Below are 15,031 nucleotides of genomic sequence, written 5' to 3'. Positions count from 1 at the left end.
CACCATGCCCAGCTAATTTTTATATTTTTAGTAGAGACAGAGTTTTGCCATGTTGGCCAGGATGGTCTCGATCTCTTGACCTCGGCCTTGGCCTCCCAAAGTGCTGGGATTACAGATGTGTGCCACTGCACCCGGCCTAATTAAAATTATTTTTTGTAGAGACAGCGTCTCACTATATTGCCCAGGCTGGTCTTGAACTCTTACCCTCAAGCAATCCTCCCACCTCAGCCTCCCAAAGTGCTGAGATTCCAGGCATGAGCCACCACTCTTGGCAACCTTTCTTTTCTATCCAGACCTAGGTCCTAGGTTCCTGAGACCTTTTGTGTAGTATCTCCCAACTTTTCTGAGCAACCCTAATATATCAGACTTAAGATATCCTTCATCCATTATTATGTAAAGGAAAAGTCCTGTTCCCCTTCTAATTGTATTCCCCTTATTTTTTATTTTAATTTTTAATTTTTGTGGGTATGTAGTAGGCATATATATATTTACAGAGTACAGGAGATATTTTGGTACAGGCATGCAATGTGATGTGTAATAATCACATCATGGAAAAGAGGACACTATCCCCTCAAGCATTTATCCTTTGTGTTACCAACAATCCAATTATACTCTTTTAGTTATTTTTAAATGTACAATTAAGTCATTATGACTGGATTCACCCTGTTTATTCTCCTTATTTTTATAATAGCTAGCCTCCAAGATGGCGCCCAATAATCTTTACCTCATGGCATTCACTTACATTTTCCCCTTACCCCTCACTTTCTTGTATAGCCTCCTCTCCCACTGAGTCAAAACTGACCCACGTGGTGGAACTGATGTAGTGTGACATCCAAGACTAGGTCACGAAGGGCATTAAATATTTTGCATTGCTCCTTTTTGAATCCCTGGCTCTCAGGGAAGCAAGCCACCATGCCATGAAAACACTCAGGCAGTCCTGGTAAAACCCATGTGTCAACAGCCAGCAACAACCAACACTTGTTGGGGTGAGCCACCTTGGAAGCCGAACCTCCTGCCCCAGTCAAGCCTTCCAATGGCTGCAGCCGCTGCTGACATCGGACTCTGTTCTCATGAACCACTAAGCCAAGCTTTTCTGAATTTCTGATCTGTAAAAATTGAAGAGACAACAAATATGTATTGTCATTTTAAGTCATTATGTTTTGGGGTGATTTGTTACATAACAATAAAGAATTAATATGCTATTGATTTTTACTCTATTTTGCTAGACTTGTTGTATTAGTCCATTCTCACACTGCCATAAAGAACCACCTGAGACTGGGTAATTTATGAAGAACAGAGGTTTAATTGACTCACAGTTCTGCAGGGTGTTCAGGAAGCATGGGTGAGAGGCCTCAGGAAACTTACAATCATGAAAGAAGGTGAAGGGGATGCAAGCATGTAGAGAGAGCAAAGGTGGGAGATGCCACACACTTTTAAACAACCGGATCCCCTGAGAACTCACTATCACAAGAACAGCAAGTGGGACATCTGCCCCCGTGATCCAATCACCTCCTACCAGGTCCCACCTCCAACACTCGGATCACAATTTAACATAAGACTTGGGTGGGGACACAGAGTTAACCATATCATTTGTCATGTATTTCTTTTCTCAAATGTTCTCTCATTGTATTTGTTGGGCATTTTCCTGAGTGAATCACTGCTATTTTTCAATTAAAATGCAGTAAAGAAATTGAAGGGAAATGGAATGCAAAGCAGTTTTCAACGGAAAGATGATACACATTGGTGTATTGCGATTAGCCAGTAATACATTAAAGTTCTTTAGGAATTATTTCTTTTTAAAATATAATTCACAGTTATCCATATAATCCTCCCCATTAATTCACTGCAATTTGCTTTCATGAATGGAAGGGAAAGGACTTCTTTTGCATGCTGCAAAACAGAAACACCAATGACCCACAACCTGCCTTATCTGTGAACAACTCCTGCAGGTGCACCATTAATAGTCGTAGAGATAACAAGTTTACTTTTTACCTTTTCACAATTCCCCCCAAATCTCAGTATATATGTGAAAGTATAACATTTGTGAAAATTATACATACCATGATCAATAAGTAAATATTAATTGAGAAACCAGTCTTAGAACAAATGAATGAAATTTCACATATGAAATATATTTTCTTCTATAATATATCCCATTTTTCCTATCCACAGTGACTGTCGTTGTGTATAAGCAGAATCTACATACGATCACCAAGATTGTGGGATGCCTAACTTAGGCATCCTGGTAATAATCGGTAATGGTTACGACTGATATAAGTATCAGTCATGTGATGAACCATTAATTATTAAAACAGGCAAGTAATTAGCTTGACCTTAATGATTTCAAGCACAGATTCCAATTGCACAACAGAGTTCACTATATTTAGCCTTATTATTTTATTCCCATATCCTTAGAAAGAAGACTTCGATTAAAGTTTCTGTTTGTTTGTTTGTTTTTGCAGAGACATGGTCTTGGTATGTTGTCCAGACCTGTCTTGAACTCCTGGCCTCAAGCAATCCTCCCGCCTTATTCCCTCAATGTTCTGGGATTACAGGCATGAGCTACTGCACCTGGCCTTATTTAGGCTTATTCCATTTTTTTTTTTCTAATTTACTCTCCTTTTTCTTCCCAATCTTCCCTTTATTCCTAAGAGACTATGATTTCTTCTTTTGAGGTTCTTTCTAGATTTATCTTTCTGGGAATCTAATGAGATGATAATATTGAGACCACCTATTAAGGTAGGTTTTAACCTTAATCCTGAAAATGTTCATGTCTTTGATGCTACAAGTAGCTCTAAGCACCTCACACTTAAGGAAACCTCTACTAGGGCTAATTCTTGCTCTTCCAATGAAAACACACATCTAAGCTTGGGTTTCAAAGTCTTCTAGTGGCTGGCTCATTCTCACTACTCTGCTTCCACAGTTTCCACTTTCTCATGGCCAGACTCCTGACTCTCCTGCTTCTGCCAAATTTCAAGTCCAGAATAGGGTCTTCATTGCTTCAAACGAGACTTCTATCCTTTAGGACAAAATTAACCTCATATCTCCTTTATGCAACTTTACTAGACCAAACATACTATAGATATTGAATCTGTCAAAGTTTTTAGTTGCAAGCAACAGCATTCTCTCTCAGTAGCTTTAAATATATAAAATGATCTTTGAAAGTTCAGAGAACTCTTCAGAGAGTCAAGTTGGAACAACCCTACACTGTAGAAGGGATGGCTCCAGGGGAGACATCAATCCCCCTGCCAATGCATATGAACAGAGCAGTTTGTATAGATATTGCTGGGGACTCTGGCACAAGATAGACCACACTTCAGCTTCTTCCTGTTACTCATTGCAGGATTTAAATCCTGGGTGAGTGGGTGTGTTTGACGGATGGAGCCTCAGTTGAATCCTGGACATTGCTTCATAGGTACCTGGGAGAATGAATCCAGGCTCCTATCTGGCAGAAGAAGGGCTCTTAATGTGAGGAAAGGTTGTTTAAAAACACCCTGGGCAGTGACAAACATGAAAAATGCCCTCCATAGTCAGTAACTCTTAAAACTCTATGTATTAGGCCTGGCACAGTGGCTCATGCCTATAATCCCAGCACTTTGGGAGGTCGAAGCGGTAGGATCACTTGAGCCAAGGAGTTCAAGGTCAGTCCGGGCAACACAGAGAAACCTCGTCTCTACAAAAACAAATTAGCTGGGCATGGTGGCACACACTTGTAGTCTCAGTTGCTTGGGAGGCTAACGCAGGAGGATCACTTGAGCCCAGGAGGTTGAGGTTGGAGCCTGGGTGACAGAGTGAGACCCTGTCTCAAAACGAACAAACAAACAAAACAAAAAAATCTGTGTGTGCTATGAGCTATGATCATGCCAGTGCTCTCCAGCCTGGGTGACAGAGACCCTGTCTCAAAAAAAAAAAAAAAAAACCCTGAAACTCCAAAACAACAACTCTATGTGCTATGTGTCATTCAACATGAGTATGACTATTAATCTATTCAGCAGCCATGATTTTATTTAGGGTCCACTTCTAACAAAATTGTGAAGTCAACCTCTCACTTAACTTTTTTGCATAGTTTTCTCCAATCCTAGACTCTCCATTTCTCTCTCTCATTTTCTCTCTCTCCTTCTCGGTGTTTTTCTGTGTTTCAACTGGCAAACTTACTCTTACTTATCATCAGGGTACTCTTATCTTTTCATGGAATTGTGGCTGGGTAGACAGAGGAAGGGAATACTTCCCAGGTCTCCAACGTTATTAGCAATCTGGCTGCTTGCTCTTTGAGCCCAGCCCGGGTATTATGCAGGCATTTGTACTGAAATGTTCTAAAAGTTCTAAGAAATTGTATTTTGGTGAAGGCCAGTATGTTTTATAATTTAGTTATCCCATTTACACTCTAAGCTTTTAAAAGTTGTTTACATATCATTTCCTATAGCATAAAAGTCATATAATTTTAAGGTTGAAAGAAATCATGGAGATCATTAAACCTTCTTTTATAGGTGGGATAATTGAGAGCCAGGGAGATGTAATGATCTGTTCTAAGTCAAACAATTAGTTTTGAGGCTGGGAGTAGAATCTGGAGGTCCCTATTCTAGCTTACATTAGCAAATTATAAGACATTCACCAAATAGCAGAGATCTGGGTATGATAGAGGAATGAATTATATAAGAGGAAATAGAGAAAAATACGAAAATAACCACTTTCCATCTCAGTTATTAATAGGTTGACCATTTATCCTATTTTTTCTAGGCACTCCCAATTTATACCTGATATCTGAAATAATTATTAATAGGAATCCTTTTACTCTAAAATGTACTGGTTCAGAACATAAATTATAGGTTACTTAATGAAACACACTAAAAAATTGCATTGTTTTTCAATGATTCCCTTTGCTCAGAAAATGTACTGAAGCGAGAGTTGGCCGGTACTGTAAATACAATAATCCATCAGAGTACAACTGAAGTTGTAATGCATTGGTTTTCAAATTCCAAGTCACAGTCATTAGTTGGCCATGAAATGAACTTAAGTAATAACTGACATTTAAAATAAGGAATAAGATGGAAGATAAAATAGAATGCATTATAGGTAGTAACAATACATGTTATTTTATGAAACATCTCAGTTTTGCATACATACACATGCCTTTACGTAAGGATGCTACAAAATTTCTAAAATACTCAAGAATAACTCATTTATTTAAATGCTATTAAAGATGTTGAAGTGTATTTTTAACATAAAAGATATTTTGACATATCAAGTAGAAAACAGATGACAGAAGAGTATCCCTTTTTTTTTTTTTTAAGTCAGCATATGTGTGTGTGTGTGTGTGTGTGTGTGTGTGTGTGTGTGTGTGTGTGTGTGTATCAGGGTGTCTTAACCTTGGTACTATTGACATTTTGGGATACATAATTCTTTTTTGTAAAGGGCTGTCTCATACAGGATAGGATCTTTAGTAGATCATTGATCTTTACCCACAAGATGCCTGGAGCAGCTCTCCTTCCAGTTGTTACAACCGAAAGATGACTCCAGACCTTGCCAGACTGCTGTGGTTGGGAACCGCTGGTACAGATATAATTGAAGAAGTTGTCACATTTATAGGCGGTGTTTTTTGTTTTTGTTTTTGTTATTAAGAGATAGTGTCTGGCTCTATCTGCCAGGCTGGAGTGCAGTGGTGTGATCCTAACTCACTGCAACCTTCAGCTTCTGGGCTCCAGCTAATCTCCAGCTTCAGCCTCCTGAGTAGATGGGACTATGGGTGTGCCACTCCATGCCCGGCTAAGTTTTTAATTTTTTGTAGAGACATGGTCTTGCTCTGTTAACCAGGCTGGTCTCAAACTCCTGGTCTCAAGTGATCCTCTGCCTTTGCCTCCTGAAGTGCTGGAATTACAGATGTAAGCCACTGCGCCGAGCCCTGGGTGGGTTTTTTTGCTTGTTTTTGAGACAGAGTCTTGTTCTGTTGCCCAGGCTGGAGTGCAGTGGCAGGAACATGGCTCACTGAAGTCTTGACTTCCTGGGCTCAGGGGATCCTCCCACTTCAGCCTCCTGAGTAGCTGGAACAACAGGCTCATGCCACTACATCTGGCTAATTTTTAAGGTTTTTTTGTAGAGACAGGGATTTGCCACATTGTTCAGGCTGGACTTGAACTCCTGGACTGAAGCAATCCTGCCATCTCCGCCCCCCAAAATGCTGTGATTATGGGCACAAACCACTACATCCAGCTCCAGGAGGACTACTTTTAAAATTTTGTTTCTCTCTCTCTTTTGCTTATTTATAGGTTTTGACTTTTTTGTAATGACCATGTATTATTTTCATAATAAGAAATCCCATAAAAACTATTTACATTTAAAACAATGTATTGGCTTCATACTAGTTACATTTATAATTTCAACCATCAAGAAGATTCTTAAGGAAAAAAAAATACATTCCTGTGAAAGGGAAAAAATTATTTTTTCTCTGCAATCTCTACTCAACATAGAACACTTCTGTGACCAGGTATAGGGGTTTTTCTCTACACACCAAGCAGTTCTGCGGTGGACACCAACTAGGTGTCCTATAATTCAATTTAATTCTGACACTATCTACCTGGAGTTAGAGTCAGATCCCAGAGGTTGAGGGCTCTGTTCCACAAGACTGACCTCACTTCACACGTCAATTGCAAGTAGTAGGTTGTCACCTATACCTCTGACCAACTGGTTACAATCTGGGAGTTCCATGATCCCCTACTTGGGTTTGAGTAATTTGCTAGGATGGTTCACAGGACTCAGAGAAATAATTACGCTTATTAGTGTATTATTACTAATGAAGAGTATTACAAATAGAGATGAAAAGATACAGAGGCTGAAGTATGAAGGAGAGAGAATAGAGCTTTCATTGTCCAAGAGTTTTTATGAAGTTTAATCTCCAGTGCCCCCCACAACCCCTTTGCTGGAAGCTGGTGGGTGAGGGGGCTGAAACTTCTGACCCTCTAATCCTCTAATCACTTGGTCTTTCTGGTGATCAGCCCCATCCTGGGGCTAATCGGGGTCCCACCCTAAGTCACCTCATTAGCAGAAACTCTGCCTGTAATCCCAGCATTTTCAGAGGCTGAGGTATGAGGATCGGTCAAGCTCAGGAGTTTGAAACCAGCCTGGGCAACATAGAGAGCCCTCCTCTCTACTAAAACTAAACAAAATTAGCCAGGCATGGTGGCACACACCTGTAGCCCCAGCTACTATGGAGGCTGAAGTGGGAGGACCAGTTGAGCCTAGGAGGTTGAGGCTGCAGTGATACATCATTGCACCACTGCACTCCAGCCTGAGTGACAGAGCAACACCCTGTCTGGAAATAATTAATTAATTAATTAATTAATTAAAAACAAAAATAAAAAAAGAATAAGGTGGAGCTACAGATTGTGACACGAAACATGTCCAGTATATACTAATTAAGTAAAGAAAAAATATGTACCATATAATTCTGTAATGCCAAATTTTTGCTCATACGTATATGATATATATAATCTATATGTGCATATTAAAACGTCTGAAAATATATATATAATAAATGTTAACAGTAGTTACCACTGGAGTGGGAGATGAGGGAGATGGGATGGGATGTAAAGGAATTTTACTTCTATTTTTACATGCGTGCATTGCTTTAATTTTTTTTTTTTTTTTTTTTTTTTTGAGACGGAGTCTCGCTGGTCGCCCAGGTTGGAGTGCAGTGGCGCGATCTCGGCTCACTGTAAGCTCCGCCTCCCGGGTTTACGCCATTCTCCTGGCTCAGCCTCCGGAGTAGCTGGGACTACAGGCGCCTGCCACCACGCCCGGCTAATTTTTTGTATTTTAGTAGAGACGGGGTTTCACCGTGTTCGCCAGGATGGTCTCGATCTCCTGACCTCGTGATCCACCCGCCTCGGCCTCCCAAAGTGCTGGGATTACAGGCGTGAGCCACCGCGCCCGGTCTGCTTTAATTTTTTAACACACTTTTTTTATTAAATAAAAAGCAATATTAAAGTAACTTAATATCTCTTCTATTTTTTTTCTTCTTTTTCTTTCTTTTCTTTTATTTTTGGTCACCCAGGCTGGTGTGCGGTGGCATGATCATAGTTCACTGCAGCCTCGACCTCTTGGGCTCAAGCAATCCTCCAGCTTCAGCCTACTGAGTAGCTGGGACTACAGGCACTTATCACCATGCCTGGCTAATTTTTATATTTTTTGTATAGACGGGATTTTGCCATGTTGCCCAGGCTGGTCTTGAATTCCTGGTCTCAAGCAATCCTCCCCTCTCTTCTTCCCCAAATGCTGGAATTACAGGCATGAGCCACTGTGCCTGGTCCTCTTTTTTCATTTCCTTAAGTCTTGGCAAAAGAGTTTTATAGTATCTGGGCATTTTTACAATTGAGCTCTTAGTCAAGAAGGGTGTGTTTCTCAGTCTGGCCTTCTACCCATATAGAAGGAGGGTGGGGTGTGGCTGTTCCCTGCTCCCCACAGAAACACCCTTATGGTCTCTAGGAGGGGTAAGTCATACTGTTATCACATTCACTTACTTACAGACATTTAGCTACTAGGTAAACATTACAAAGATTGTGAATTTTTAAAATGTTGCCACACAAACAGTCAACTGAGTTATGTTAGAAACATCCTTGGTAACAGATTTCTGCATTTACTGCTGTTATTCAACGTTTGTGTGCGTGCGGGTGTCTTGTTTTTCCTACTTTATGTTAAGCTCTTTACAAACAAAGGACATATGATTATACTTCTATTTATCCCTGTGCAGGCCTAGTTACTGTTAGCAGACCTGACCATCGTATCGGTTAAGGCAACTAGAAGCAGGCAACAGAGCACAGAACAAAATGGTTCTAGTCTACTGTTCTTTTCTAATAGAAATTAACTGAATTCAGGGAACACGTGAGGTTTTGGGGCTCCTCCCTTCCACCATATGCTGGAATGATTCAAGGCTGTGTATGGGAAATGATCATTCTATTTAAATTATGTCATTTAAACCTCCCTGTTGAGTAACAGACTTGACTTCTCTCAGCAGTCAATTGGATCCACAAGATGAAGAATGCCATTGTGTGAGTAGAGATTTGAACCCTATTACTAATTACTAGATGACCCCTTGGACTATTATCAAAAGGATCTGCACCTTTTCTAAGCCTAAACTCAAGAGTCAATGATTATCCATTCGTCACAGTCTTTTCCCCATACTTTCTCCTACTTTTTTTCTCCTACAAAAACCAAACACCTTAGCCCGGCATAGTCGTGCATGCCTGTAGTCCCAGCTACTTGGGAGGCTGAGTTGGGAGGATCACTGGAGCCCAGAAGGTGGAGGTTATAGTGAGCTGAGATCATGCCACTGTACTCCAGCCTGGGTGTCAGAGCAAGACCCCATCTCTATTTAAAAATAAGAAGAAGAAAGAAAGAAAGAAAATAAGAAATTATAGGCTGGGTTCGGTGGCTCACACCTGTAATCCCAACACTTTGGGATGCTGAGGCAAGGAGGCCTGAGGTCAGGAGTTTGAGAGCCAACATGGTCAACATGGTGAAACCCTGTCTCTACTAAAAATACAAAAATTAGCTGGGCATGGTGGTGGGTGCCTGTAATCCCAGCTACTCGGGAGGCTCAGGCAGGAGAATCGCTTGAACTCAGGAGGCAGAGGTTGAAGTGAACTGAGATTGTGCCACTGCACTCCAGCCTGGGCTACAAGAGTGAAACACTGTCTCAGGAAAAAAAAAAAAAAAGCTCTCTCTCTCTATATATATATATACACATATATATGTAAAAAACAAACAAACAAACAAAAAAAACGAACAAACCAAACACCTACTGATTATTTGATCTAGTTATCATATACTGATTTAAAGTTTCTGGAGTTAGGAGGTCTTTACATAATATAATTTTCAGTGATTCTTTTCTTCAGTATAATGTTCAAGTTATGCAAGTAATATATAAATACAATTTCAGAAGAGCCATAGGTTTAAATAATTAAGGGTAGCTTTCACTTCTGCCTGGTAATTTCACTTCCAGCTGGTGACGTGTCAGCCTTGGTAGATGAGCTGGAGAAAGAATATTGAGTTACGTGTGCACGACATGATGCTCTTTATTTATTTATTTTTTCACTTTAAATTGTCAGTTCAATAGAACACAAAGAATGAATATATATCAACTCCACACATCACTTTCCAAGACGCCTGCCTTGATTGCTGAGGTACCATTTTTATTTGACAACATTCAGAAAATATTGAGAGGCTGCTATGTTCTGGGCACTTTTCAGAATCTCATAGAGCCATATATAGAACTAACGAAACTAAAAATATGACATATCTGTGTACAATTCCCATATGCTTTGTGAAATGCTCAACACATGTTTACAAAATGTAAAAGTATTTTTTATATCATGAAGATTACACAAAAGTTTATTAAAATTATAAATTCAAATAGCATTTCTACTAGTCTAGAGCGCTAAATATTCGTTTCATCTGGGCATGAATGATTGGGCTTTAGTAAGCTTCAGCTCATTTATACCATTTAAACAATTACATTTAAGCTATCATATAGAGTACTGTGAATTCGTCAGAAAAGATAATTAAGATATATAAAATGTTGTCCATGATATATGCAATAATGTCACAAAGTAAGTATTTTTGCTGCTGAGACATTTATGGTTAAAACATAATTATCTTTTTATTTCAAGCAATGAGCACAGTACCTGGCTTATGGTACGGTTTTTAAAAACAGCTTTTATTTAGATACGATTTACATACTATAGAATTCATGCATCCTTTAAATGTATAATTCAGTAGTTTTTAGTATATCCACAGAGTTGTGCAACTACCACCATGATTTTCTTTCTTTCTTTTTATTTTTTAGAGACAAGGTCTTGCTCTGTCACCTGGGCTGGAAGGCAGTGGCAGGATCACTGCAATCTCAAAGTCTCAAAATCCTGGGCTCAAGTGGTCCTCCAGCCTCAGCCTCTTGAATAGTCTACAAGTGTACACTACCATGCTCAACTGATTTATTATTATTATTATTATTATTATTATTATTATTGGTAGAGATGGAGTCTTGAATGTTGCCCAGGCTCATCTCAAACTCCTGGACTCAAGTGATTCTCCTGCCTCAGCCTCCCAAAGTGCTGGCATTACAAGCATGAACCACCTTGCCCTGCCATAACCCATTTTCTTTTTTCTTTGTTTTTTTTTGTTGTTGTTGTTGAGATAGGGTCTCCTCTGTCACCCGGGCTGGAGTGCAGTGGCACAACCACAGCTCACTGCAGCCTCGAACTTCCAGGATCAATGGATCCTCCCACCTCAGCCTCCCAAGCATCTGGGATTACAGGTGTGTGCCACCATGACTGGCTAATTTTTGTATTTTGTGTAGGGACAGGGTTTTGCCATGTTCCCCAGGCTCGTCTCAAACTCCTGCGCTCAAGTGATCTATCCACCTTGGCCTTCCAAAGTGCTGGGATTATAAGCATGAGCTCCTCGACTAGCCATAAGCTATTTTCAAACCATTTTCATCACTCCAAAAGAAACCCATGCCCATTAGTAGTCACTCCACATTCCCTCCTCATCTCAGCCTACTGTCTATTCTAGACATTTCACATAACTGGAATTATACAGTGTGTGGCCTTTTGCATCTGGCTTTCTTCACTTAGCATGTTTTGAAGATTCATCCATGTTGTAGCATGTGTCTTCATTTTTTTCATGGCTGAATAATATTCCATTGTCTGAATATATCACACTTGGTTTATCCATTCATCATTTGATGGACATGTGGATAGTTTTTACTCTTTGGATATTATGAATACTACTACTATGAACATTGATATACAAGTTTTTGTATGGAGATATGTTCTTATTTTTCTTGGTTATATACCCAAGAGTGGAATTACTGGATCATATGGTAACTCTATGTGTAACATTTTGAGGAACAGCTAAGCTGTTTAAAAAGTATCTGCATCATTTTACAATCCCACAGGGAACATATGAGGATTTTAACTTCTTCACATTTTGTCCAACACGTGCTACTTTCTGTCTGTCTTTTTATCCCCCTCGCCTTGATACAGGGCCTCGTTCTGTCACCCAGGCTGAAGTGCAATGGTGTGGTCATGGCTCTCTGCAACCTCAAACTTTTGAGCTCAAGCAATTCTTCCCCCTCTGCCTCCCAAGTAGCTGGGACTACAGGCATGTGCCACCATGCCAGGCTAATTTTTTTCTTAATTTTGTGTAGAGACAGGGTCTTGCTATGTTGCCTCAGCTGCTCTTAAACTCTTGGGATCAAGTGATCCTCCTGCCTCAGCCTCCCAAAGTGCTGGGATTATATGCATGAGCCATGGCTCCTAGTCTAGGAAATTTTTTTCTAGCTTAATTGGATGCGTTTAATGTTTATCTAAAGACACAGGATTCAGCTTCTTTGCACAGTTTTAAAAAAATCACATCTATAGTCTTCCCACGTTTTAATGTACAGTATATAGCAAAAACTTTACCAGTTATTCTGTGTTAAGTTTTGGGACCCTTTTGAGGAGCTTATAGTTGAGGAAGGGAAAAGAGTCATGTAAACCATCAGAATAAAAACAACTCACCTCCTGAAAGCTTATACTCTTCAATCGTTCTGATAATGTAGCAATTTTCATGCATATTAATTTTAATTAATTACATTATAGATTTATAGATAATTATGTGAACTCACGAGAAATCAGATTTGCCTCCCTAATCTCTTTGCTGTCACCTGCAAGGTCTTGTCTTCTCTTAGCTTCCAAGGGCCAAAAACAACATCCAGTTCCAAAGCTGCCATCATTTCTGCTGTGAAGGTTTCCTGAAGTATCACCCCCTCTAAGAAGTCTTTCCACATTGAGATACAGAGTGGACAAGGATTCCTACTGTCAATACGCAGTCTTGCATAGTCCACTGCCCCCAAACTAAAAAGATTTTTAAAAATGCATTCATATGTTAATGTTTCAAATCTTCACCTCTTTGTTTTAGTCTGTTGCTATCTTGGTACATCAGAGGTAGTGTGTCTTCTGTGGACCTAGTGTTTTGTTGTTGTTGTTGTTAGTGTTGTTTTCTGCATTTACCCCAACCTGTTAAAATCTATTCTTGCTTTAGGATTTAAATTATAATATTTTCTTTATCTCCCTTCAGGCTCCAGTTATGCTAGCCCTGCTAGGCACACAGTGGGTATGGTAAATACTATTTGATGATCGCCTTGCTAACAGTCTTGTCTTCTGTTTCAGAACACCAGCTAATGAAAGAGTTAAGCGTGAAGTGCTTCATGCACAGAGCAATAGATGCTCAACAAATCAGTGATGAAATCCAAGCATGGTAATTTCCTTTTTCTAATTAGCCATGAGCGCTTCAAGCTCCCAAAGGGGTAGTTACCAGAATTTGAAAAGTTAGACAGTCATTTACCCTCTTCTGAGTTAATTTACCTAACCGGCTGGAGTGACCTGAGCTGGGACCCTGCCAGTCATACCGCCCAAAAATAATTAAAAGCCCTGGCTAGGGTTAGGGGACCTGGATAGTAATCTTGGCTTCACCACTATCTGACACACCTTGGGAACTCGCTTTCCATCTACTCATTCACTTAGTAAATATTAATTAGGTCCAATTATGCGCCAGGCACTGTGTTAGGGAATGGAAATTTAAGAGCAAGACCCAAGTCTCTCAATTCATGGAATTCACATTCTACGGGAAAGGCTGGGGACCGGATTACAGCCTACATCACCTACAGGTTCAGTCTCCCTATCTCTAAAATGTTAGGACAACCTCTAGGTTCAATTTGAATGTTTGGAGCCTGTTAATTTAGCATTTGATCAAAGCTCAGAATATAGCAAAAGTCTCCCACTACCTCTGGCTTTCCCTTACAAAGGCGTGTATTACAAAAAGGCTCGGTAGAAGTATTTTCTATAGCCTATCTTGCCCCAGAAAGCAGGTCACGACTTTCTCCACCGCTTTTGACCTCTGGCTAGCAATCGCATCTATTTTCAAAAGGCCCTAGGTGATACTGCCTTTGGTATTCTGAGAAAGGCTGTTTATAAAAGGCTAAAAGCCTTCCTTGCTTTCGCCCAAGCCAGGTATTTGCCAAGTGACATAGGTAAGAGGTGCAGAAAAGTTGGTTTTGTCTTCGCAAGGCAGGAGAATCCACTAGAGGACTCACCCTTAACAGGTGACTCCAAGGAAGTGCATAGAAAAGACGCAGTGGTAAAACTAGCTGGGCACCTGTAATCCCTGCCCAAGGCAAGGCTGAGGAAGAGGGATCGCTTGGACCCTGGAGGTGGAGGTCGCAGTGGGGCATGATGGCGCCACTGTAGTCAGCCTGGAAGGCAGAGCAAGACCTTGCCTCAAAAGGAAAAAAAAAAAAAAAAAAAAAAAAAAGGAAAAGACTCCTGGTGCCAGGATTGGTGGCTGGGGCCTGTAATCCCAACACTTTGGGAGGTCAAGGCGGGAAGGAACTTGAGACCAGTAGTTCGATACCAGATTGGGCAAGTGTAATAGTGAGACCCTCGCCTTAAAAAAAAAAAAAAAATTAGCCGGGTGCGGTGGTGCACACCTGAGTTGAGGTGGGCAGATCGCTTGAGTCCGGGAGGTCAAGGCTGCAGTGAGCTATGGACTGCGCCACTACACTCCAGCTTTGGAGATAGGTGAGACCCTCATCTCTAAAAAGATAAAAGAAAAGAGGCAGTAGTGGATGCAAGGAGGGGTGGTAGCCCATGACCATGCAGAGGCCAAACAGACTTTAAGGCAGCATTCTGTTCTCCACACCCATGCCGGAAGCTTTCCTGCCACGCAAGCTTTCCGAGCATGCTAACTCGCTCCAAGAAGCGCCCGTCCCGCAGCATCCACTGCAGCCGCTGCGGAGAGTGGCGCAGCGCAGAAACCAGTGCCCAGGTCGGGGAAGAGGTCTCCGGGAGTCACGTGGGCGGGAAGCCCAGCCAGGAATCCCAGGACTGCTCAGGCCTCCGCGCCCCAGGCCTCGCCCCGCCCGCGCGCGCGCGCGCGAAGAGGGCCACGCCCGTGACGTCGGCGGAGCAGAGCAGGGGGCGGGGCGCGGGCCGGAGTGGGC

The 15,031-nt window shown here is 41.1% G+C and overlaps 1 protein-coding gene across 1 annotated transcript in view; it reads left to right on the top strand.

Moving 5' to 3' along the window:
- The first annotated feature begins 14,769 nt into the window (after nt 1-14,769).
- Nucleotides 14,770-15,031, top strand: part of OTUD1 (OTU deubiquitinase 1) — a 3,578-nt gene continuing 3,316 nt past the window's right edge. The window contains exon 1 of the mRNA XM_017867422.1: nt 14,770-15,025. Within this exon, the coding sequence (XP_017722911.1) occupies nt 14,770-15,025 (256 nt within the window). The remainder of the gene's footprint in view (nt 15,026-15,031) is intronic.

The sequence above is a fragment of the Rhinopithecus bieti genome, unplaced genomic scaffold (assembly GCF_001698545.2).
Source record: "Rhinopithecus bieti isolate Rb0 unplaced genomic scaffold, ASM169854v2 scaffold_3041, whole genome shotgun sequence".
Taxonomy (NCBI): Eukaryota; Metazoa; Chordata; class Mammalia; order Primates; family Cercopithecidae; genus Rhinopithecus; species Rhinopithecus bieti.
The sequence above is the reverse complement of the archived record's forward strand: the minus strand, read 5'-3'. Positions and strand labels throughout refer to the sequence as shown.